A 25,342-nucleotide genomic window follows, 5' to 3' on the forward strand; every position below is an offset into this window, starting at 1 on the left:
AAAACCCTAAACATTTATATAATTCTAGTGATTGTTAATTAATTTAGTAAATTCCCTATTTCTTATAGAATACCTCAAGAAGTGTTGAGTGTTTGGTCACTGAACTGCAGTTTCTGCTGGACAGAGAGGGCAGTTTGATTTTAAAGGTTGATATTTTGCAGGAAAACCAAAGATTGACTCTTAGTACGTGATCTCTGTGAAATTACAAGTAAAGGTCAGAGAATAAAAACTTCACTGGATCCTGAGTGGCTATGGACAATATTCTCATCTCATCTCATTATCTGTAGCCGCTTTATTCTGTTCTACAGGGTCGCAGACAAGCTGGAGCCTATCCCAGCTGACTACGGGCGAAAGGCGGGGTACACCCTGGAGAAGTCGCCAGGTCATCACAGGGCTGACACATAGACACAGACAACCATTCACACTCACATTCACACCTACGGTCAATTTAGAGTCACCAGTTAATCTAACCTTCATGTCTTTGGACTGTGGGGGAAACCGGAGCACCCGGAGGAAACCCACGCGGACACGGGGAGAACATGCAAACTCCGCACAGAAAGGCCCTCGCCGGCCCCGGGGCTCGAACCCGGACCTTCTTGCTGTGAGGCGACAGCGCTAACCACTACACTACCGTGCCGCCTGGACAATATTCAAAATTTTATATCAATGCCTGATTGAACACATTTATCCAAGAATTGAAGGCACTGCATTATGAACAAAAAGACACTTATACTGTATAACAGTAGATAGATGGTGGTGCCTACAGTATTTTTAATCAGTCACATGCACTGCTTACTGTTTTCTTCTTTTGCTTATCTTCACACAGATTTGTTTGAAAGTGAACACCTTCGTATTGGAAAGAAAGGTAAAAGAATAACAAAGCACAAGTATTACATAAATCTGTTTGTTCAGTTCCCAAGTGGCTCTTTGTTGTCCTTCATCCCAGTTTTAACCGTACATGGAGCAGCTGGTTACCTGGAGAATGTGTGCTTTTTTTTTTTTTTAAATATACCGTCTTCTTTAGACAAACACACACACACACACACACATCACACTCATACACAAGGGTCCCTGTGTTTATACCGGTTCATTGTGTCGTTCATACAGTCCATGAAAGTGAAGTGTATAGAACTTTATAGCGCTCATGTTCCTTTTAAGAGTGTATACAGTCAGTCTTTTTCTGTGTGTTAGTGTTGAGTGAGCAGGACAGTGCAGCTGCTCAGCAGTACAGCAGACAGGGATGTCCCACTGGCCTCCGAGCTCAGTTATGGGCTCTGATCCTCAATGCCACTAATGAACCAGAGGTAACACATATTTCTTGCTACAGGTTATGGTTAACAATCTAAGCAAATGTAACAATTGACAAAAATACAGACAGTGCCTTTGATATAAGTATTATGGAAATATACAGGTACATACACTGCCAGTCAAAAGCTTTTAAACACTCTCTATCATCACTATTGCTTAAATACCATTTTAAAATTAGAAAGAAATCTAACCAAGGGATCATTATAAGTCGATCAGGGAATGTTTATTGCTTAGTGAAAGAGAGGTTTTAGAAACAGTGTCATTTCATTGGAACAATCTGGAATCTCATAAGAAAAAGGGCAAAGATCCTTATCACTTTTTCTTTATGTTTTACTGTTAATACTAGCACTGCCTATGAGTCTTTTATCTATAGGTTTATTGGGTTTACTGAGTGTACCTGCTTTTAATAAAGCACTCATTTAGAGTCCCATACGGATCTGAGAATGACCAGTTAATTCCAGAGAGATTTGAGTTTCATTTAACTGCTCTCTGGAACATTTTGCTTGGTCTTTGATAATTATAGTGATCTGAACTATAAAATAATGAAAGAAATTCCAGGTGTTCAAAAACTTTTCCACATGTTTAAAAACATGTGGAAAAGTCTCTCAGATGTTACGAGACCAAAAGTGAACTTTTCCCAGGTTTAGCACAAAACACTAGGTTTGGTGGAAATAAAATGTCGACGCTGATACAAATCCGGTTTTCTGTAAAAAAAAAAAAATACTTAGCTTTAATTTTTTTTTAAACTAAAGGACTTCACACTTACATTTTAAATGTACTAAAGAATGCATGATAAAGTTTAAAGTATAAATATAAAATCAAGCCTAACAAAAAAAATATTTGAGTCTCTTCATGCCCAAAAATACATTTATTTTCTGAATTCAGTTCCAAAATGTCATTTGTTACACGAGCTGATATCCAATGTGTTTTTCTTTGACATCCAATCTACCATTTTTGCTGGTATCAGCCCATTACTGATACTGGATATCAGATTAATGCCATCTAGTAGAAACCCAATACTGCTCATAACCTTGAAAATACCATCCACACAGTGAAGCATGGTGATGGAAGCATCATGCTGTGTGGATGCTTTTCATCAGCATGGACAAGGAAACTGGTCAGAGTTGAGGGCGAGATGGATGGCGCCAAATACAGGGTAATCCTAGAGGAAAACCTTTTCCATTCTGCAAGAGACTTCAGTATGAGTCAGAGGTTCACCTTTCAACAGGTACATCGGAGTGGTACGGTACGTCAATGTGACCTCAGACCTGAAATTTGCAGTCCACCAGTGGTCTTGAGCTTGGGCAGTTTGTCAAGAAGAATGGGGAAAAAGATCAGGCTCCAGATGTGCCAAGCTGATAGAGACACATCTCATAAGTCTTGCTGTTGTAATTGCAGGCATAGGTGGTTCAGCACAGGGGGTGAATACTTATGCAACCAACAAAAGTCTGCTTTTTTTAATTAACTGTTTATGTCTAGACTTCTCAAAAGTGGAAACAGTGGCTTTTGTGATAATTACTAAATGTTTTGGTATACTCACCTTGCTTTTAAATGTACCTCAAATTGAATTAACTATAATCTTCTGAAAAAAAAATTCTAATATCTTAAGATATTTAAGATTTACAGTCTAAATCCAGACATATCTATTTTTATATTGAAGTGTGCAGTGATCTGACACATTTCCTGTTAATTATGGGGACCTTTAGCCTCGTTTGACATGCTCTGGCTGGTTTCCTCTTACACTGTTTCATATCAGGTGACAAGTCATGTATTTGAGAACTCTTAAAACCATTAACTACTTTCAAGTTGAGCTTTTTTTTTTTTTTTCTGAGGTGAATTGCAGTTGTGCTGTTCTGACACAAACCAGATACTTGATGGCTGTAATTTATAGGTCTGGATATGAGCAAAGTGTACTGAGAGTTTTCCACATCTTTGCTTTTTCATGTTCATCCTTCATTTGTTGCCAGAGAAGAACAGAAAATATTCTTTGTTACTTCCTGCTCCATGCTTGTCTTTATGCTTTGGCCAACATAATAGATTACGCGTAATTTTCCTGAAGTCGCAAGACCTTTTTATTGTGCTATTATCTGCAAATATACGATCGACTTGTTAGAAAATGAATGATAATCATAAAGTTGGCCTCAATATCTGTTATTGAACCCTTTACATGTGTTTGGAAAGGTTGGCAAATGATGCACGCGTAATTCTACAGTGTACTCTGGTTGTGTATTGTATTCGTTTTTAATTGCTTTTGACAAAAAAGGGGTGACTTTAAAAGGTGGTAATGTTTGTCAGGGAATTGTGGGTAATGCTTTCAGTAACTCTGGTTTCTGGCATCACAATTCTTTCTTAAAAAATCTCAGCATCTTCAAGTGCAGTTTTATGGTATTCCATCATTCAGGTTAGATTCAATTACTTGCCTTTTCTTTCTTTTTGCTAGGACATCATGCATTATGAGCAACTGAAGGCTGCAGTCATACAACATGACCTGCTGGTGGATAATCTAATATATAAGGTACACATGCAGACACTCGTACACATTTGAGAAGGTTTAAAAGGAGGTGTTATTAAATAAAAATAGATTTTGTGGCTGCTTGATTTATGTGACGCTGTAGGCGAATTATAATTTTTCTCTGTTGTTGCTTAAAGTAGACATTTTAAGTTTTTTCTCATTAGGTTTCGAGTTCAAGTCCAAACTCTTGCATTGTTCCAAGGTCATGTTTTGGTGAAATGGTATATTTGATGCATGAACATAGATTAGATCTGGACAAAGGAAATATAGTAGAAACTATTAGCGAAATCACTTTACTAGAATTAAAACTTGAATATTAGCATTGTTTTCTGTGGTTGGTGATTTGATCTCACTTAGATTTGTTATTGTATCATGACTGATAATTAGCCTCATAATTGAGTGAATATAGTATGCAATTATGCTTCTTTTCTACTTACCTTAGGATGTGAAGCTAACTGCAAGTAATGATGACTATTACTTTGTGTTTGAGGACTTTCTATATCAGGTGAGTGTTAGCTGAACCCACAGCATACGCCTTTTCCCAGCATGTTTTCTTGGACACCTTTTAGTTTGCTATTATGTTTTTTATTTGAGACACACGCTTTTCTCACCAACTTTGCGAGGGCCTTCTTTTGACATAATTGTGCATGCAACTATACAATCTATTTCTACCCTCACCGTTAAACTCAGGAACCAAATGGAAACATTTAGCTTCTTTTAGCTTTTTAAATACAAGCTGCAGTTTTTTGAAAAAAACAAAAAACTTGCTGGAGACCAGCCAAATGTCCCAACAAGGTCAAAACTGTCAAATATTCCTATCCCACCCCTCTACCAAACAAACTTTATACACACCCAAATTATATGGAAAAGAAAAAACCCCAAATGGTAATATTATCACATTACTTTTGGACTACTTCTGAGTGCTGTATTTGACTTTATATATCATTGTGTATGATAATGTTACATTATTTTGATAAAACAGTGTATTAAATTCAAGCACATGTTCTCTAACTCGGTTTTTCACAGTTCTTTTCATAACTCTTCTTTTATCATAGAGATATACTGTTGCGTTATCAGAAATGTGTATTTCTTTTTGCACACAGCCTTATAAACTAAAGTTCTAAAGGAAATCATCCACTCAAGCCCACATTTCTTACCTCATGATGATTCACAGAATATGCAGGTCTGCGCAATGCCAAAAAGTAGATGAGCCTAAAAATACACTGGCCTATTCAGTCAGAGATAAAGACTCAGACGTTAGGATTTTCATGCATTATTTCACTTACAGTTAAACTAATTTTTTTTTTTTGGGGTGGCTTAAATATGTCTGACCCAAATTCCGCTTTATGTAATTAATTCTCTCAGCACTGATGGCAGCTGTAGTTAATACTCTGATTATATATACAGTTAAAGAACCAACTCGAAAAATCAATCTAGTGGTATTAATGCATAGTGAAACTTTAGCACTGAACAGAAATGGTGAAATGTTGTAAGAGCAAAATCTCTATTTCAGGCCACAGGTGTGAAATGATTAACAGCAGCAGGCTGAGCATAAATATTGGTTTTTCTACGAAGTTTCCGAGTAGATAAAACGATGTTGTCTTTGGATATGTTGTGTAATAGCAGTACTGTTTACAGACAGTATTTCAGCTGTTTAGTTGTGGAAAGGATTGAAATTAGAAATGCACATGTGTCTCTGGACTACAATTTTATATCATTTGTTGAAAAAAACGTTTTCAATACTGTGAGGTTTTCTATGCCTAAAGCATCTGATTAGTAAAAGCACTGAAATGCACCACTTGGGAAAACATTTCTTTTGTTTTTGTCCCTATTATTAGAATTCTTGGAAAGTGATGAATGAGTTCTTCAAATTGCACCTGAGCAGTTTGCCATAGATGTAAAAGAAATCATTCAAAATATAATTTTGTATCCAGGAAACGTTCTCTCTCTCTCTCTCTCTCTCTCTCTCTCTCTCTCTCTCTCTCTCTCTCGCTCTGTCTCTAGCTCTGTGTGTGTGTGTGTGTGTGTGTGTGTGTGTGTGTGTGTGTGTGTGTGTGGGGTCTGGATTATGAGGACAAAATGTACCCATAATGATAGTAATTCATGACAGTTTGTGTGTCCTTTAACAGGTTCTCCTGGGTTTTTCTCGAGACACTGCAGTTTTGGAGCATTTTAGCTACAATAGTGCCACTCCTCCCAAATCCTACATCCAGGGTAATGTCCTTATAAGTGCATGTCTCTCAATTTGAGTGTGTGTTTGAATGTGCATTAGTGTGTATTGTGGTGTGTTGCCTGTATTAGAGGAACACAGTGTATTAGGCAGTTATATTATTGTGCTTATGTTGTGTAGATTATTATGTTAGTGTGTTACAACAAAGAGTGTGTTTAGTAAGGAATAAAGCATAACCAAACATACCGTACTGTTATAGGAAACCAGAGGTGGAAAAAGTATCCAACTTCATTACTTCAGTCAAAGTACAGATCCCACTGGTCAAATGTTACTCCGACAGAAGTGAAAGTTGTACAATCAAATTTTTACTTAAGTTAAAGTACTGAAGTACTTGCGTTTAAAAATACTTAAGTATTAAAAGTACATTTTCTGTCAACACATTGTTGTATTATTGCCACAACGCTTACAAAACCTAACGCCGTGACCAAAGACAGAAATGTGAATTCACAAAATGAATGCATGCTGTGCCATCATGGTGGTTTAACGTTAAGCTAGCTAGTCAGTGACGCTCCACCTGACATGTTAGCAAACTCTTTTCAAACTCGAAATCATATTGGGTAGCTAACGCTACTAGAAAAGAGAGATTTCTACATTTTGTTTATTTGGCAAGATTATGCTAAAACCTATTTCTGAAATCACTTCAGATAAGTTAACGTTATTTATGTTAGTGTAACTCTGTTTTTACATGCTAACTAGCAGTGTCCAAGTTAACTAGCTATGTGTAAACGTTAGCTGTGGACAAGGCGACGGCAACTTGGCAGAAAAATCCATAGAAAGTAATTTGACTAATCAGACTGCATAGCTATTGCAATGTTATCGCTAGCTCTAAAAGCACAGACAACTTCATTGCAAGCTTTCTCTTGGAATAAAACGTTTACATACCTCAATATGCTTCCACAGGTTGGACGGCGAGTTTTTGTAGGCCGTGATGTGGTTCGTTTTTGGCAAACAAAGCAAACATTTAAAACAAAACGAATCTTTATTTCTTTCAGAAAACTGAAACATGGGTTTGAGGTATGGCCATGGGTGTGTGTGCGTTCCCCAGAAGAACCACCTCCTTCCATTCTGCCATCAACTGATTGTGTTCAAATAATGCTGCAGAGAAATAATTGAACTTGATTTTATACAGTCTAAGAATGTTACGTGACCCTAGTGATTACTGACAGACTGTCTCAGTGTCACCTGCGAAAAAAACAATCGTGTTTTAGAAAAGAAAAAACATCCACTTTCAAAGCTGCTTCATAGTAACGAGGACCTTGATAGAAATGTAGTGGAGTGAAAAGTACGATATTTGCCTTTCAAATGTAGTGAAGTTAAAGTCATAAGTTAAAAAAAAAACTCAAGTAAAGTACAGATACTCAAAAAGTGTACTTAAGTACTATACTCAAGTAAATGTACGTCGTTACTGTCCACCTCTGTAGGAAACTAATCCACAGCTGGGTGGTGTGATGTGGCACAACGCGACATGGAGTTACTTTTACCAGCCCAAAGTTATTATTTGATGATTATTTTACTATAACAGCACATCTTACAGTATACCACAGCAGTTATGATTTCTAAAATTGACTAATGAATGACACATCATGCATTTCAGCTGTTTAATAATTACATTTTTATTTATTAATAAAAAACAATGTCATACATTTTAACTGTTCATAGTTCCATTTAATGTTGTGGAACATCCAAGCAACAAGTTACTTCCTGTTAACACTTGCATGATAGAAGCCGTAAACAGTCGTCTTCTCATTTTTGCTTGAAGTTAATAAGAGAGAAAACTGCAGCTTGTCATGTTACGGGAGAAACCACAAAGTGCAAAGTCCTCTGTCTTGAAGACTTTCTCATGATGGAAAACTAAAAGGAACAGCCTCACCTCAGACAGAGAGAGAGTCGGTTATATAGCTCATCCACCATAGGTTCCTGTAAATTACAACCCCGATTCTGAAAAAGTTAGGACAAAGTACAAATTGTAAATAAAAACGGAATGCAATAATTTACAAATCTTAAAAACAGATATTGTATTCACAATAGAACATAGACAACATATCAAATGTTGAAAGTGAGACATTTTGAAATTTCATGCCAAATATTGGCTGATTTGAAATTTCATGACAGCAACGCATCTCAAAAAAGTTGGGACAGGGGCAATAAGAGGCTGGAAAAGTTAAAGGTACAAAAAAGGAACAGCTGGAGGACCAAATTGCAACTCATTAGGTCAGTTGGCAATAGGTCATTAACATGACTGGGTATAAAAAGAGCATCTTGGAGTGGCAGCGGCTCTCAGAAGTAAAGATGGGAAGAGGATCACCAATCCCCCTAATTCTGCGCCGACAAATAGTGGAGCAATATCAGAAAGGAGTTCGACAGTGTAAAATTGCAAAGAGTTTGAACATATTGTAACCCTGCTCTTCTGTCACTCCGCGCTTGCCTGCCGGCTCTCTGGCACCTCCACACGCCGATGGCTCTGCGTTGTGTTATTATGTAGTGGGCGGCTGACGGGCACAGCCGGTTGGAAGGACTCAGACGCACACGGAGGGGTTCGGGATCGATGGGGTTGATTTATTGTTGCTTTTCTGGAGTACACATCTATAGGGTTGATTGTCAATACTAAAGAAAATGGCAAACGAACGAACTACAATCAGGTATCAACCCTATGGGGTAACAGAGAGACCAAAAAGCAATTCCAAAATATCGAACTCCTATCAAAACGTAATCCAACAGCGACACCTAGTGGTGCCAGCAATACACTTACATACACTTAATACCTTACATCCGCCCCTTCTTTAAGAGATGGCGTTCTCGCCATTAGACTCACCAAAACATATATATACCATACTCTCAGAGATTTAAACAAAAGAGAAAAAAGAAAATAAGTGTGTGGTGTGTGATATGTGTGTAGTATTAGGTGCATACATGGGACTAGCAGTCATCTAGGTGTGTGCACTAGTGGTCCTAGATGTATCCAGCCGCTCTTCTCGCTTTGGCTCTTTGCCATAATTTCCTTCCTCTCTCTATCCTCTCTTGGTCAGTCTCAGTTTTCACGATATGACACTTATATGACAGTTTCGGGGGGGACGTCGATTCCTTCTCGGGTACCTCCTTGGGATGTTACTCATTTCAGGGGAAGCGGCTCCATCACTGGTCACTGGGGTATCTGCCTGTGCCTCCACATTGGCCTGCTCCATACTGCGCTGTTCCTCCACATCTGTCTCAGTTGCCACTCCATCTCTCACTGCTTCTATACTGTCACTCTCCATTTCCTCTTCTTCATCGGTCTCACACGGCTCACTATCTGGCTGGCCCTCCTCCAAGACCACTCTGTTGCTTCGCTCCACCGGGAGGAACATGTACTGGGTAAGGAGGTTTCGGTGAACAACTCTCTCAGGACCTCCACTCTCAGGGCGCACCACGTAAACAGGTAAGTTGGGCTGCTTCTTCACAACGACGTATGGGCGTGACTCCCACCGGTCTCCCAACTTCTGCCTCCCCTCCACCTGACAAACCTTGACTAAGACTCTGTCCCCTGTGTCGAAGTCTTCACTCCTGGCCTTCCGGTCATAGTACTTTTTCTGATGTTCCTTGGCATGCTGAGATGTCTGGCTAGCCAGAGCATAGGCCTGCATCAGAGAATCATGCAGCGTTTGGACATAGTCACTGTACTCACAGGCAGGGCTCGAAATTAACTTTTTTTCTTTGTGTCCCCCAGTGGTCCCGAATTCTGTGTTGTATTGTCCCGAATGGAAGCAATAGTGTCCCCATTTTTTTCCTCTCTGAAATAACCAGTGGTTAATATTATCATATGAAGTTACTACTATATTTGTAACTATGCGATTTTGAACCCTTTATATCATTTTTACAATAAGTCACAAAACACAAGCGACACATGTCCTATACATCATCTACTTCAAAATTACAGTTATTGCATTTTCAGTTTATTAAACTTTGGCGATCTCACTGTATGAATAGATACCCATTTATTTAACGGGGCCAATTAGCTCATTCAGAAAATGTTTCAACTCACTACATCTGCAGTACACTTTAGTTGAAAATAAGACCCCTTTTATGTTCATTTCATCTACTTATACCTTGAATATCTGTTGGCATATATAAGGCCAACTTATCATTTTCACCATTACCGTTATCCATTTTTATGTAATATACCTGTTGCCCCATTCAGAGATGTTTTGAAAGCCATCAGCCATACCATCAATGGATGAAATGCCCTTGAGCAAGGCACCTACCCCAACATTGCTACAGGGACTGTAACACTGTAAAAAACTGTAAAGTCACTTTGGATAAAAGTGTCATATCATATAAGTGCAAACAAAGCAATGTAATGCAAGTTTTTTTTATTGTAACCTTTAGTCATAGAAATCATTTACATTATTTACAGTGACTTTTCTGATTTTGCAGTCACAGCGCAGCCACGTTTATAATGGCAGTCTATGGGGCTGAGCACCCGTCCTCTCCTCACTTTCAGCCTTCTCATGCAAAAACTCGTTTTTAACTCGCTCTAGTGACCTCAATTTTTACACTACAGACAAAAAAATTACATCGTGTTCAGGAGAGCCTTGTGGCACTCAATGTGAAAGAATTTTGTGACTATCTCCTTCCATTTTCGTGTAAATCCCCGTTGTTTGGAGGGAGCGCTCTGAACAATTACTGCCCTTTCTGTGTCTCTCAGCGCATCGTGCGGGTGGGGGAGGGGCTGCTTGCTCTCACACACACACACACACAGCGCGCTGCTCCCTCTCAGAGACACACAGGCTTGTCGCCTCAACGCAAATCATTCATTCACAGAGTGCAGCTCAGGCCCTGCAATTGTGACTGCTATGCGCACTGCATCACTCTCACAATTTCCCCCATGTAGAACTTTTTTTCTAGATCTATTTTTTTCCATTGTCCCGGGATTGTCCCAGATATGATAATTTTGTGTCCCGATGACATTTTTTATGGTCCCCGGGACGTCGGGACACCGTTAGTTTCGAGCGCTGCTCACAGGGCTTATTAACGGTGGAGGACTGGAAGATCAGGTCAACTGGGAGTCTTGGATGTCTACCGAACATCAGGTTGTATGGGCTATACCCCGTGGAGTCGTGTTGTGAGCAGTTGTAGGCATGGGTCATGGCATCCACATGTTCGTGCCAGCGGGGCTTCAAGTGAGGTTCTAGTATTCCAAGCATGTTCATCAGGGTGCGGTTGAACCTTTCGGTTGTCCCATTGCCCTGGGGGTGGTAGGGTGTTGTGTGTGTTTTAGTGATGCCGGTACACTTGCTTAGCTCCCTCACAATGGCACTTTCAAAGTTGCGCCCCTGATCTGCATGCAGCTTTGCGGGGAAGCCAAACCGACAGAAGAAGTTCTTCCACAGTACTCTTGCCACTGTGCCCGCCTTTTGGTCTCTGGTGGGGTAGGCCTGCGCATAACGGGAAAAGTGGTCAGTGACAATGAGCACATTCTCCAGGCAACCTTTGGACTTCTCAAGCATCAGAAAGTCAATGCAGACCAGCTCCATGGGTGCACTTGTGTGGATACTGACTAGGGGAGCCCTGACGTTGGCCGTGGGGGTCTTTCTCAGGCAACATTACTCACACTGTTCACACCAGGCTTTGACCTCCTGGAACATTCTTGGCCAGTAGAATCTCTCCCATATCATCTGCAGCGTTCTCTCGAATCCCAAGTGCCCAGAGTCATCATGAAGAGCGGTTTTCACAGCTGCATGCAGCCTCTTTGGCAGTATTAGCTGCTCCACCTGTCCTCTATGGCAGTCCCGGACCCGGCGGTACATGACACCATTTCGCACCACCAATCTCCTCCACTCTTTTAAGAGAAGGCCCCCACTTGCGCTCACCTCCATCCTCTCACCATGGCTTGGTTTCTGGTTGCGGGTCTTGAAGTGCAGGACTGGGCCGATGGCTGGGTCTTCTTTTTGCACTGCTCGGATCGCCTGTGTTGTCATGGCAGGCAGTGCCTCCATTCCCACCTCTGCATATAGCTCACTGGACTCTGGTGACTGACGGCTCTCAGGCTCCTCCATCGCAGCAGCAATCTCCACAGTGGGGGACTCCACTCCCTGGGCGACTTGTGCCACATCATGCCTCTGCCTAGCGTCGATCACTTGCTGAGGGCAGGTCTGCAGGATCTCAGTGACTTCCTGGTAGGATAGACGTGAGAGGGCATCAGCGTTGGAGTTGTCTTGTCCTCTCCGGTACTGGATGTTGAAGTCATATATTGACAGGTGAGAAACCCACCGCTGGCCGGTGGCGTCGAGTTTGGCTGTGGTTATCACGTACTTCAGGGGATTGTTTGTGAGAACCGAGAACTTGCGCCCATAAAGGTGGTCATGGAATTTGTCTGTGACTGCCCACTTAAGAGCGAGGAACTCGAGCTTGTGTGCAGGATACCTTGTCTCAGGAGGGGTCAAGCCTCTGCTGGCATACGCGACGACTCTCTCTGTTCCACCCTGGATCTGTGCGAGCACAGCACCGAGCCCATCTCTGGATGCGTCAGTCTGCAGCAGGAACGGTAGACTGTAGTATGGATAGCCCAGCACCGGTGCGTTGGTCAGCTTCACTTTCAGTGCCTGGAAGGCCTCCTCACATTCAGCAGTCCACAGAAAGGGTTTTTCGGGGCGTGGACTTTTCTGGGCCCCTCTCTTCTTCATTCTGGGGTCCCCTGAGGTGAGGCGGTACAAGGGAGCAGCCAGACTGGAGTAGGACTTCACATACTGTCTGTAGTAGCCAGCAAACCCGAGGAACTGGAGTACTTCCTTTCAATCTGTTGGCCGCGGCCAGTCTTTCACCTGGCTGATCTTCTCTGGGTCCGTCCTGATGCCGTGTGCCGACACCAGGTGACCGAGGTAGTTCACTTCCTTCCGAACAAACTGGCACTTTGAGGGCTTAAGCTTCAGGCCATGCTCCCTAAGTCTGTCAAAGACCCGTTGCAGTCTTTCCAAGTGTTCATCAAAAGATGAGGAAAAAATTATCAAATCATCCAAATAAATAAGAAGTTGTGTGAAGTTCAAGTCACCGAAGCAGCAGGTCATCAGTCTTTGGAAGGTGGAGGGAGCATTTTGGAGGCCAAATGGCATTCTGTTCGCCTCGAAAAGCCCCATGGGAGTGCTGAACGCGGTCTTGTGCTTATCGTGTTCTGCAACTTCCACCTGCCAGTAACCGGAGGTAAGGTCAAGTGTGGAGAAGTACTTGGCTTGCCCCAATGACTCGAGGGTCTCCTCAATCCTTGGTAGAGGGAAGGCGTCTCTGGTGCTGCAGCAGTTGAGTTTTCTGTAGTCAATGCACAGTCTCAGCGATCCATCTTTCTTGGTCACGACCACCACTGGTGAGGCATAAGGGCTCTTTCTGGGACGGATGACCCCTGCTGCCTCCATCTCAGTCAGCATCTGGCGCACGTCTTGAAACTGGGATGGGGGTATCTTCCGGTACGGCAGTCGGAAGGGCCTGGAGTCCACCAGTGGAATCTCATACTGTATGGTTGTGGTGTGACCGTAGTCCAGGGAATGCTGGGAGAACACATCTGCATTCTTGTCAAGCAGCTCTTGGAGGCAGGCACGCTGGTCTTCATTCTCCACAGCCGCCTCACTTACGTCCACTCCACAACTTGTCACGACTTGGCCCAAACTGAGGCATGTACCTTCGTTGCCAGCTTCACCCTGTTTGTTCTCAGGAAACTCCATGACGCTTTGTACCAGGACTGCATTGGCCAGGTGAGTGTGGGGCTTGATGGTTATGACACGCTGGGAGAGATTCATCACTCTGACTGGAGCACACCCTCTCTGTATGTCGGCAAGGACCTTGGCAACCAGGAGGTCCTGGGGAAGCCGCACCGAAGCCTGGCTTTCGATCAGGGCGGTGTAGGTCTTTCTCCGGGGGCCAGCTTGAATCTTGCACCTCAAATCCATCTCTTTCCCTGCAGGTATACGCACTTTGCGACCGGTGTACACAGCAGGACCTACGACGTCATGCATTTCACTCTGCTCGGCGCTCCCCACCTTCAGCAGTGCTGTATACCACTCTGGGTGCTTCTTCTTCACCAGGTGTAGGAACTGCTGGCCATAGAACGCTTGGAGGTGACTGCGGGAGGCTCGAATGACATTTGTGCCGACAAGAAGGGGGACTGAAGAGCGGTAGTCAGAGTCTGGAACGACAAAGGTAGGCACAGCTTTATGCTCTTTTCCAAGGACATTCAGGTCAATATGTACAACACCGTGGTAGGGAACAGCCTGGCCTGCTGCACCTTCGATGGGTAACTTGGATGGCTTTAATCGCAGCCCCTTTAAGACAGGGTGGCTCTGCCAGTAGCTGTGCGTGATACTGGTTATCTGAGAGCCAGAGTCAACAAGAGCCCTGCACTTCATGCCGTTAACTTCAACCTCTCCCTCATTCCTAGGTCCGACTATGGGTGTTCCATTGTCTCCAGTACTTTCGTTTCTTTGTGGTGAGTGGGGCTCTTGCTGGATGCCCATGGTTGCCCCGGCGACCACGGGCTTTAAGCATTTAATGACTGGGCAGACTGGGGTGTGGGCCTCTCGGCAGGGGTGGTAGATTGGGGAGTCCCAGCCGGGCTGAGAGGGGGGAGCACGGCTCTACAAACTCGGGCGGTGTGGCCAGGCTTACCACAACGGTGACAGATGAAGTTTGGGCGCGGGGCTGCTCTCACCGGTGCTGGCTGGGCTGCTGGTAGGGGGGCAGGGGGTGGCGAAGCTATTCTTAGCTCAAGGTGGGACAACTTTGCCATCTGTTCCTCCTGATTGCGAACTAGCCTCTGTATCATCTCTGTCAGCTCAGACAATTGAGAACTTTCCACATTTTCTCTTTCCTCTGACATGACATGAACTTGTGTTACTGCCTTCTTTGTTCTGTTTTGGGGCTGGAACCTTTTGCTTTCTCTTGCCATGTTGCGAAGCTCAGACTGCAGCTCTCGAAAACTCATAAGATGGGGTGTCATGGGTGCTATTCTCATATACACTTCTTCATCAGTGAGGCCTCTCATGAACTGTCGGATGAGTTTGCTGTTACGATCAGGGAAGGGCCTGCCACCCCTCTGCTTCTCCTCCACATCCCGCAATTTCGACTCTAGAACTATGGCAAAGGAGCAGGCGGACTCACCGGGGTTCTGGCTCCGCTCATAGAAGTCAGCCAATGGGTCTAGTGAACCTCGTGTGTCACCATACTCTGCTTTTAGTTCCTCAAAGGCTTTCTCTGGGGTCTGGGTATGGGCAGTCAGGTTTAGAACCAACTTTCGAGCCTCATCACTCAGGTGCCTCACCACTGTGGAAAAACGCAAGTGCAGAGGGAGCTCTATCGCTTCTAGAAGGTATTGCATGTCGCGTATCCAGTCCTCCACTAGGATCTTACAGTCAGGGCTTCCAGTGAAAACTGGGACATTTTTCACTTGATGAGTTTGCATGAAGCCACCATAGGCTGACACTGGGGGGGACTTAGCTGGCCATGGCTTGAACAGGGACGACTGACTGTGGCACATGTGGATAAGTGTACAGACTGGGCAATGTGGTGGGGCCAGGGTGTACACTAGCAGTGGTATGCTCTGACACTACTTGGGGGCTATAGGTGTTTGTGTTCAGGGCGCTCACATGAGGAGTGGGTAGAGGCAATGGACTCAGAGCAGTGTAAGAAAAATGCACTTGGGGGGCCGGCGTTGTAGTGGCGGGACTGCTGGTTGTGCTCACTGACAGTGGTGGTTGAAAACGTGGCTCGGGCACCTGGGTAGCAGGGGTGGAGTGTGGGTAGCTTAGAAACACCTGAGGGCTTGGTCTAATTGACTGGGGTGCATAGGGGTGAGCAACTGGGAAGGGCTTAGTAAACAGGTATGGAGCTGCTGGTATGGTGCTGACACTAGAGGAGGTTATTTGCAGAGGCAGGGGGCCTGTGGAGCCATGTACACTGGGGTTGGGAAGAGTAGCACCTGCCAATTGCTCTGTTAAACTGCTGGGATTAGTGACAGGGCTGGTGTCAAGGCAGAGTGGGGGTACCTGTCCTGGAGCCCTGGAGCCGAGCAGCCTGGATGGAAGGGCTGAGGTGATGTGCTGATCCATGTAAGACGGGCGCATGAGGGGCGGGGTAGTGTGTCGCTCAAGGGGTGGCAGCACATCAGCAGCTACAGCAGCTGGAGGTAAGAGGCTGGACATCACAGTGGAGGGGGACTGCAACTCAAGTGCTGGGTCAGTGTAATTCTGTCATCTTGTTTATATGTAGAATGTGGAGAGCAAATGAAATGTCATAGCAATGTAATGTGTATGTGGATATGTACTGTGTGCACAAATAAAATGTTTCAAAACGATTAGTGTGTGTGATTCAATACTAAAGCAATTATATCAGTTCTTTAAAGCAAGTAAAGTAAGTAAAATAAGTAATAAAAGGCTGCTCAGCTAAATACTATCAGTTCACTTCAGTTTTAAGCTCAAAATGTCACTAAATATCAGTTAGCTGCATTAACAAGCATAGATAAACTCCAAAAGACGTCATATATCATAAAAATTCAGTAATATCACTTAAATGTCACTCATAAATACTCAAAATACGCAGAAAAATACTCAAATTGCAATAGAAAAACGATTTAGATTCATAAAATTCATTAAAGGATATAAAGGGATGACGATCACGAAATCACTGTCAAAAGTCCATTCATCAGATAAACAGTTCACAGTTCAATATTCGATACCAGTCTGGATGTACGATATCCTCCTCAGAATGCAACGCCACCACCCGGGTCACGGCACCAAGATGTAACCCTGCTCTTCTGTCACTCCGCGCTCGCCTGCCGGCTCTCTGGCACCTCCACAGGCCGATGGCTCTGCGTTGTGTTATTGTGTAGTGGGCGGCTGACGGGCACAGCCGGTTGGAAGGACTCAGACGCACACGGAGGGGTTCGGGATCGATGGGGTTGATTTATTGTTGCTTTTCTGGAGTACACATCTATAGGGTTGATTGTCAATACTAAAGAAAATGGCGAACGAACTACAATCAGGTATCAACCCTATGGGGTAACAGAGGGACCAAAAAGCAATTCCAAAATATCGAACTCCTATCAAAACGTAATCCAACAGTGACACCTAGTGGCGCCAGCAATACACTTATGTACACTTAACACCTTACATTATCATAATCTACAGTGCATAATATCATCAAAAGATTTAGAGAATCTGGAAGAATCTCTGTGCGTAAGGGTCAAGGCCGGAAAACCATACCGGGTGCCCGTGATCTTCGGGCCCTTAGACGGCACTGCATCACATGGCATGCTTCTGTATTGGAAATCACAAAATGGGCTCAGGAATATTTCCAGAGAACATTGTCTGTGAACACAATTCACCGTGCCATCCGCCGTTGCCAGCTAAAACTCTATAGTTCAAAGAAGAAGCCGTATCTAAACATGATCCAGAAGCGCAGACGTCTTCTCTGGGCCAAGGCTCATTTAAAATGGACTGTGGCAAAGTGGAAAACTGTTCTGTGGTCAGACAAATCAAAATTTGAAGTTCTTTATGGAAATCAGGGACGCCGTGTCATTCGGACTAAAGAGGAGAAGGACGACCCAAGTTGTTATCAGCGCTCAGTTCAGAAGCCTGCATCTCTGATGGTATGGGGTTGCATTAGTGCGTGTGGCATGGGCAGCTTACACATCTGGAAAGACACCATCAATGCTGAAAGGTATATCCAGGTTCTAGAGCAACATATGCTCCCATCCAGATGACGTCTCTTTCAGGGAAGACCTTGCATTTTCCAACATGACAATGCCAAACCACATACTGCATCAATTACAGCACCATGGCTGCGTAGAAGAAGGGTCCGGGTACTGAACTGGCCAGCCTGCAGTCCAGATCTTTCACCCATAGAAAACATTTGGCGCATCATAAAACGGAAGATACGACAACAAAGACCTAAGACAGTTGAGCAACTAGAATCCTACATTAGACAAGAATGGGTTAACATTCCTATCCCTAAACTTGAGCAACTTGTCTCCTCAGTCCCCAGACGTTTACAGACTGTTGTAAAGAGAAAAGGGGATGTCTCACAGTGGTAAACATGGCCTTGTCCCAACTTTTTTGAGATGTGTTGTTGTCATGAAATTTAAAAATCACCTAATTTTTCTCTTTAAATGATACATTTTCTCAGTTTAAACATTTGATATGTCATCTATGTTCTATTCTGAATAAAATATGGAATTTTGAAACTTCCACATCATTGAATTCCGTTTTTATTTACAATTGGTACTTTATCTCAACTTTTTTGGAATCGGGGTTGTAGCCGTCACTATAGAAATGATAATGTATTAGAATCAGCACATTAATAAAAGCCTCAAGTTTTTATAGAAATTGAATAAACACCACCTTTTGACCAATCAGATTGGAAAATTCAGCAGCGCTGCGCTTTAATTTGTGTTGTGTGTTTGTGTTTTTGCATCCTTCTAATCAATAAAACATAATGTCTTCCTCAGGCAAGACTGGCGCAGAGGAGTTTGCTGTGGTGTATCCTCCGAATGGTATTTTCAAGTAACTTATGTCCTGCTTTAAATATCTATTTCACCTGTAACAAGTCTCTCATAGCCATAATACACAATACTACTCAGGGCTGGTTTAATTACAGTGCAGCAGCTATCCAACAGGGACAAATCTCTCACTACTGTATGTCAGATATCGCTCTCTTTTTTTTTTTTTTGGTCTTTTAGGTGTCATCCCTTTCCATGGCTTCTCAATGTATGGTGAGTGTGAGCACATTTAGTTCTGTGCATTAAATTTGTGTCACTGGCCAGGCGATATTTTTCAACTGTCCAGCTTGTGTGCCCACGATAGCCTCAGATTCCTGTTCTTGACAGGAGTGGAACCCAGTGGGGTCTTCTGCTGTTGTAGCCCATCGACCTCAAGGTTCAACATGCTGTGCTTTCTGAGATGCTTTTCCACTCACTGTGGTTGTAAAGAGTGGCTATTTGAGTTGCCGTAGCCTTTCTGTCAGTTCAAACCAGTCTGGCTATTCTTCTCTGATCTTTCTCTTCAACAAGGCGTTTCCTGCCACAGAATTACTTTTTTTTGTGTACTCTAGAGACTGTTGTGCATGAAAATTCCAGGAGATTTTCTGAAATACTTAAATAAACATGTCTGTAACAGCAATAGTATAATGGCCAAAGTTACTGAGATCACATTTTTTGCTCATTCTGATGTTTGATGTGAACATTAACTGAAGCTCTTGGATCTGCATGATTTATTCATTATGGGTACAAGTGTTATTCAAGTGACCATTGAGTGTTTATATATATGGTGTGTGTTTACATCATGCAGTGGCTCCTCTGTGTTTCTTATACAACGAGCCGTCTAAGCTGTACAGTGTGTTCAGAGAGATGTATGTGCGCTACTTCTTCAGACTGCACTCTATATCCTCTTCCCCCTCAGTAAGCACATGTTACAGAATGTCTCACTATGTGGCTGGTAGGTGTGTTTTTCAAGGTCTGTAAATGTTTGTGTGGTGTGTGTGTGTGTGTGTGTGTGTGTGCGCGCATATGTTGCACAGGGTATAGTTTCTCTTTGTCTGCAATTTGAGAGGTTGCTCCAATCCCATCTCCCCCAGCTCTTCTATCATTTACAAGAGATCGGGGCCCAACCGTAAGTCAGAGTACATCCTCCTTGTATGATCTGTAGTGTTATGTAGGTCACTGAATATATCATACACATTTATAGTCATTAGGATAAGTCAGATTCCAGTGAGTAATTCATTGATTGCTGATTGAGATTTACCTTTGCATTAGAGACCCTAAGTGGAAATGCTTTGTAAGTAATAGTGCTGTCCTGTGTTCATATATGTTTACATATATTTGCTTATTATCATGTGACATGCAAGGATTTATATTTAGTATTTCATCAGATATAATCAGTCTCATCTCATCTCATTATCTCTAGCCACTTTATCCTGTTCTACAGGGTCGCAGGCAAGCTGGAGCCTATCCCAGCTGACTACGGGCGAAAGGCGGGGTACACCCTGGACAAGTCGCCAGGTCATCACAGGGCTGACACATAGACACAGACAACCATTCACACCTACGGTCAATTTAGAGTCACCAGTTAACCTAACCTGCATGTCTTTGGACTGTGGGGGAAACCGGAGCACCCGGAGGAAACCCACACAGACACGGGGAGAACATGCAAACTCCGCACAGAAAGGCCCTCGCCGGCCACGGGGCTCGAACCCGGACCTTCTTGCTGTGAGGCGACAGCGCTAACCACTACACCACCATGCCGCCCGATATAATCAGTCCCAGAAGAAAAATATCATCTTTTTGGATTCACTATTCAAATGGCGCCATCTAGTGTTTATGATAAAAGTATATCTTCCTCTTATAAAACGCATATCAGAAATTCTTAACATTTTGAGGATTTTTGCCCAATTTACCCCTCGCTTTTTGCCCAACAGGAAAGTTATCTAATTTTTTCCCTATCATACAGCATTTCCAGGCCTGGGACTAATATAGGACACACAGGAATAACTCACAATCTTTGGACAATAGTGCAAACTCTTTTACCATCAAGCCACTTGGGATTAGACTTTTTCAAAAGATACATTTTTTAATATCGCCGCATTCATACTGGTGATAAATAAAATTTTCCATCTCAGGTTGCGTATCGCCTTTAAATGGATGGTTCGGGCTTTCTCGGGGTACCTATCCACTGATCAACTTTTGTTGCTATGGGACCGTATTCTTGGTTACGAGTCCTTAGAGATAGTGGCAGGTGGGTCAGTCCTTCGAATTACAGTCAGAAACTACTTACTTCAACTTATATACTGAACACATTTATCACCTCTTGACAGACTGAATAGAAAAACTATATTTATAATATTTGCGTTGCATAGTTTTCAGTTTTTTAAAAACCTGAACCTCCGTCTACTGCACTTTTTATAAATGGTACATTTATAGAAACAAAGGCTGTCATTTGATTGGCTGTCCTTCTCATTTCCTCTCTAGTTCTGGCGGCTGCTGTCTTCACGTTCCGCGCTGAAAATCTGATGGAGGTGACGTCACTGGCCTCAGCTGAGGTGAGCGTGTGTGCATGAGAGGAGGTGAAAAGTACTGAAATAGCGTGTTGGCTTACAGCCAACAACGGTAACCCAGTCTCCCTAAGGCACGTCTTAGAATCGCTGGCCTGGACATTTTTAAATTCAGACCACCCTCCCTCCTTCCTGGCCCCTAAATATCCAGAACCAAATGCATTACGGGTTGTGAAAAAGCAGTTTTGTGTGTTTTTCTATAGAGACGAAGCTTCTTTAACACATTACTTCAGAGGGTTGTGATTTTATAAGGATCACACTTAGTTTGCGGCTAATGTAAAATACACATGCGTGTATGGATTGTGGTTTTCCCCTGACTGTAAAACAGATTCCTACAATGTAACACATGAATAGCTAGCATTTTAAGAGCAGCATCATTTGTTGCTGTCTCAGGTGACAGTAGGATTGACAACTGTAGTAAAATTTCATCTGAGCCGTTGGCGGTGGCCCCTGGCCATAACACACTGACGCACGGCCTCGAGGTGAGGAAGGGAAGATGCTGATGCACTCTATCTGCTTGCTCACGTAGCACCTAGCGCTCCTGAAGAACGTATCATAACATACAGTATTTTTAGCATCTAGGGCCTGGGGTCTGAAACTGTAGAAGCCTGCAAACATGATATGAGCCTCTAAATTTACTTGCCACCAAGCATAAAAGGCCAGAGCTTGAGAATGCTAATGTAGAATTCACAATCTATTCTCAAGCTCTGGACTTTTAGGCTTTATGGCAAGTAAATTAATTGATTCCACTTCCATATCTCTCCCAGCACCAAAGTCTGCAGAGCCTGGCTCTAGTTGTAGTGCCTACTCATGTTTGCCCTCTTAGGGTAGCTATTGGACAACAATTTTTGAAGCAGAAGCCGAATGCCATGGTTTTGCGGTGATTTAAGTAAGGAATAAAACACAAGTTTTATATTCTGTTTTAGGAAAATAATCAATGATTGGGTGGTATGACATTGTTACCACCTGGAAATGGATTATTTTCCAATAACACCATGTCTCAATGTGTTTTAGTCTTCTTACACCATGGAGATTTGTCTATTTTTGTTCATTAATGAACAAAAAGATGCTTTGTCCTGAAGACTCCCCTGTGTTTGGAAACTTACTGATTGTTACAAAGCACTAACACTGGAGACTCCTTCTGTAAATATTCCGGAAACGTTTCCTAATGGAAAACGTATCCTATCCATCTCAACAGTTACACACTTTTCTTTGTTACACAACCACATTTTTCTTAAATACATTTATTCTCAATCATAAATAGATTTTGTGGATCGTCCGCCATACAAGTCTCTGAGTATGAGCTGTTACTATAGAAACAATAATGCATTCAAATTAGATAACTAATATAAAATTAATATAAAATTATTGCTTTTGTTACAGCTACAACTATTGTCAGAGCCTTCTGATTTAAGAACTCAGCAGCACAGTGGTATAATGGTATTTAACAGACGTAAAGTTCTTGTGGCTTGTATCACAACCACAGCATTAGAAAAAAAAGTCAATAATAATAATAAACAACTCATACATTGAATTGTACAGGGCTCGATTCAATTGCTAACACATCCTATTTTGATGGGCTCTGAAGATTCTCATTATAAAGAATAAAATGGCTTTTGTTGTTTCCCCATGCGCTTCAAGTTGTGTGTGTACAAGTTGCCCTGACCCCAGTGCGATGTACATTAATGGTTTTGTTCATAAATTATGCATTGATATGGGTGTTTAACGTCTCCTTTGGTTATTTATGTGTCCTTTTTTTTGTCACAGGCTGTCCTTGCTGACCTCTCAACCCTTAAGGTCATGCCCCTCCTGCAGATATTCCTCTTTGCTACAGGCATATGAGGAACATGCCATGTGACTGTGTATCATCTCGAAGGGGTCAGCTGTGTCCATGATGACCAAGTCAATTGTCAAGACTGATGATATAGGTATAAGTGAGAAAATGGTGCAATATACAAATTCTCTGTGCCATGAAATCAGAAAGGTTGACTTTTAATCAGTCTACATGTTCCAGCAGGTCTATAACGAATATACTGCTTTACAGGATTTAATTCCGACATTCTTCAGATGATGAATTGTATTATATTACATCCTAATAGTATTTGTAACAAGTATGGTAATAAGATAGGTAATGTTCTAACTGATATTTTATCATGTAATTTTATTGTATAACAATTTTTTTTTGTAAATATGCACTCATTCTGAATTTTATGCCTGCAACATGTTCCAAAAAGTTGGGACAGGGGCAACAAAATACTGTGAAAATTGTGGAATGCTCAAAAATCACCTGTTTGGAACATTCAGCGGGTTAACAGGTTAATTGTAATCGGAAACGCTCAGTTGTTTCCAAGCAACGATGGGGCAAGATTCACCACTGTGAAAAACTGTGCGGGAAAATAGCCTATCAGTTTAAGAAAGTTTCTCAGTATACAGTTGTAAGGAATTTAGAGATTTCACCATTGACAATCCATGATATCATCAAAAGTTTCAGAGAATCCAGAGAAATCTGTGCATGTAAGGAGCAAGGTCGAAAACGAACACTTAGCGTTCCTGACCTTCAATCCTTCAGGTGGCACTGCATTAAAAACCAACGTGATTGGACAACCCCAAATAAAATAAATAAATAAAATTCGGATGGTATGGAAAATGCAAATCAAAGAAAGAAAGAAAGCAGTTATTTCTAAATCTCCTTTGACTTGTATTTCACTGCAGACAGTATGAACCCAAGATATTTCATGTTTTGTCTGGTCAACTTAATTTCATTTGTTAATATACAGCCATCCCTGCATTTCAGGCCTGCAACACATTCCAAAAAAAAAAAAATTAAGATGGGGAAATTTAGAGCCAGTAATGAGGGAAAGCAATTAAATAATGATGTGATTTGAAACAGGGGATTGTAATCATGATTTGGTACAAAATCAGTATCCAGGAAAGTTTTAGTCTTTGAGGAGCAAAGATGGGCCGAGGATCTCCAGTTTGTCAAAAATGCGTGAGAAGATAATTGAAACATTTAAAACTTTCCTCAAAGAAAGATGTGAAGGGATTTGGATATTTTACCCTCTATAGTGCATAATATCATTAAACAATTCAAGGAATCTGGAGAAATTTCGATGTGTAAAGGGCAAGGGCACAAGCCTAAGCTGAACACCCGTGATCTCTGATCCCTCAGACAGCACTGTATCAAGAACCATCATTAATTTATAGCTGATATAACCACACAGGCTCAGGATTACTTGTTAAGCACAACAATATGGAGTTACATCCACAAATGCCAGTTAAACTTTATTGTGTAAAAAGGAAGCCTTATATTAACTGTGTCCAGAAGCACCATCAACTTCTCTGGGCTCTGAGGAATCTGGGATGGACAAATTTGGCTGATTTGTGCTCAGCCAAATCAGTATTCCAGGTCTTTTTTGGAAGAAATGGACATCGTGTACTCTGGACCAAAGACAAAATGGTCCATCTTTACTCTTACCAGCAACAAGTCTAAAAGCCAAGGTCTGTCATGGTATGAGGTTGTGTCAGTGCCCTTGACAAAGGTAACTTACACTTCTATGATGGCAACATTAATGCAGAAAAGTACATTGAGGTTTTGGAGCAACATATGCTGCCTTTAAGACAACATCTTTTCCAGGGATATTTCAACAAGACAATGCAAAACCACATTCTGCACACATTACAAAGGCATGGCTGTGGAAGAAGAGGGTGCTGCCTGTCCCCTCTGTCCCCAACAGAGAATATGTGGCAAATTATGAAACAAAAAATGTGATGACAATGACCCCATACTGTTTCATACCTTAAGCCCTGTTTGCAGGAAGAATGGGACAAAATAACACCTGAAACATTTCATCACTTGGTGTCTTTAGTCCCTAAACATCTTTTAAGTGCCGTGAGAAGGTTTATTTACAAATCCTTGTTTTCAGTTTTAATTTCAATTTCAACATATCATCTCAACTTTTTCTCATTTGGGGTTGTATAAAGGATATTACTACATGGGCTTGGGAATACTTCAGAAAACCATTGTTGGTAACCAGTTTGTCGCTGCATCTACCATGCAAAGCAAAAAAAAAAACATACTGTATATCAACATCCAGAAACACTACCAAATTGTCTGGGCCTGAACTCATCTAAGATGGACTGACACAAAGTAGAAAAGTGTGCTGTCCACATCTCAAATTGTTTTTGGAAATCATGGATGGTGTGTCCCCCAGGTTAAAGAGGAAAATAATTAT

The 25,342-nt window shown here is 42.3% G+C and overlaps 1 protein-coding gene across 2 annotated transcripts in view; it reads left to right on the plus strand.

Moving 5' to 3' along the window:
• The window catches only part of tbc1d19 (TBC1 domain family, member 19), a 54,068-nt gene extending 31,019 nt beyond the window's left edge, over positions 1–23,049 (plus strand). Inside the window, exons 8-19 of one of the 2 annotated variants that reach the window (XM_060924476.1) lie at positions 827–865; positions 1,192–1,304; positions 3,749–3,823; positions 4,263–4,325; positions 5,950–6,034; positions 18,514–18,558; positions 18,745–18,777; positions 19,352–19,461; positions 19,581–19,672; positions 20,679–20,794; positions 21,028–21,098; positions 22,878–23,049. In XM_060924476.1, coding sequence (XP_060780459.1) covers positions 827–865; positions 1,192–1,304; positions 3,749–3,823; positions 4,263–4,325; positions 5,950–6,034; positions 18,514–18,558; positions 18,745–18,777; positions 19,352–19,461; positions 19,581–19,672; positions 20,679–20,794; positions 21,028–21,098; positions 22,878–22,952 — 917 coding nt within the window. In that variant the 3' untranslated portion in view covers positions 22,953–23,049. The remainder of the gene's footprint in view (positions 1–826; positions 866–1,191; positions 1,305–3,748; positions 3,824–4,262; positions 4,326–5,949; positions 6,035–18,513; positions 18,559–18,744; positions 18,778–19,351; positions 19,462–19,580; positions 19,673–20,678; positions 20,795–21,027; positions 21,099–22,877) is intronic. The other variant, XM_060924483.1, reaches the window with a different exon arrangement.
• The last annotated feature ends 2,293 nt before the right edge of the window (positions 23,050–25,342 follow it).

The sequence above is a fragment of the Neoarius graeffei genome, chromosome 1 (genome assembly GCF_027579695.1).
Source record: "Neoarius graeffei isolate fNeoGra1 chromosome 1, fNeoGra1.pri, whole genome shotgun sequence".
Lineage (NCBI taxonomy): Eukaryota > Metazoa > Chordata > Actinopteri > Siluriformes > Ariidae > Neoarius > Neoarius graeffei.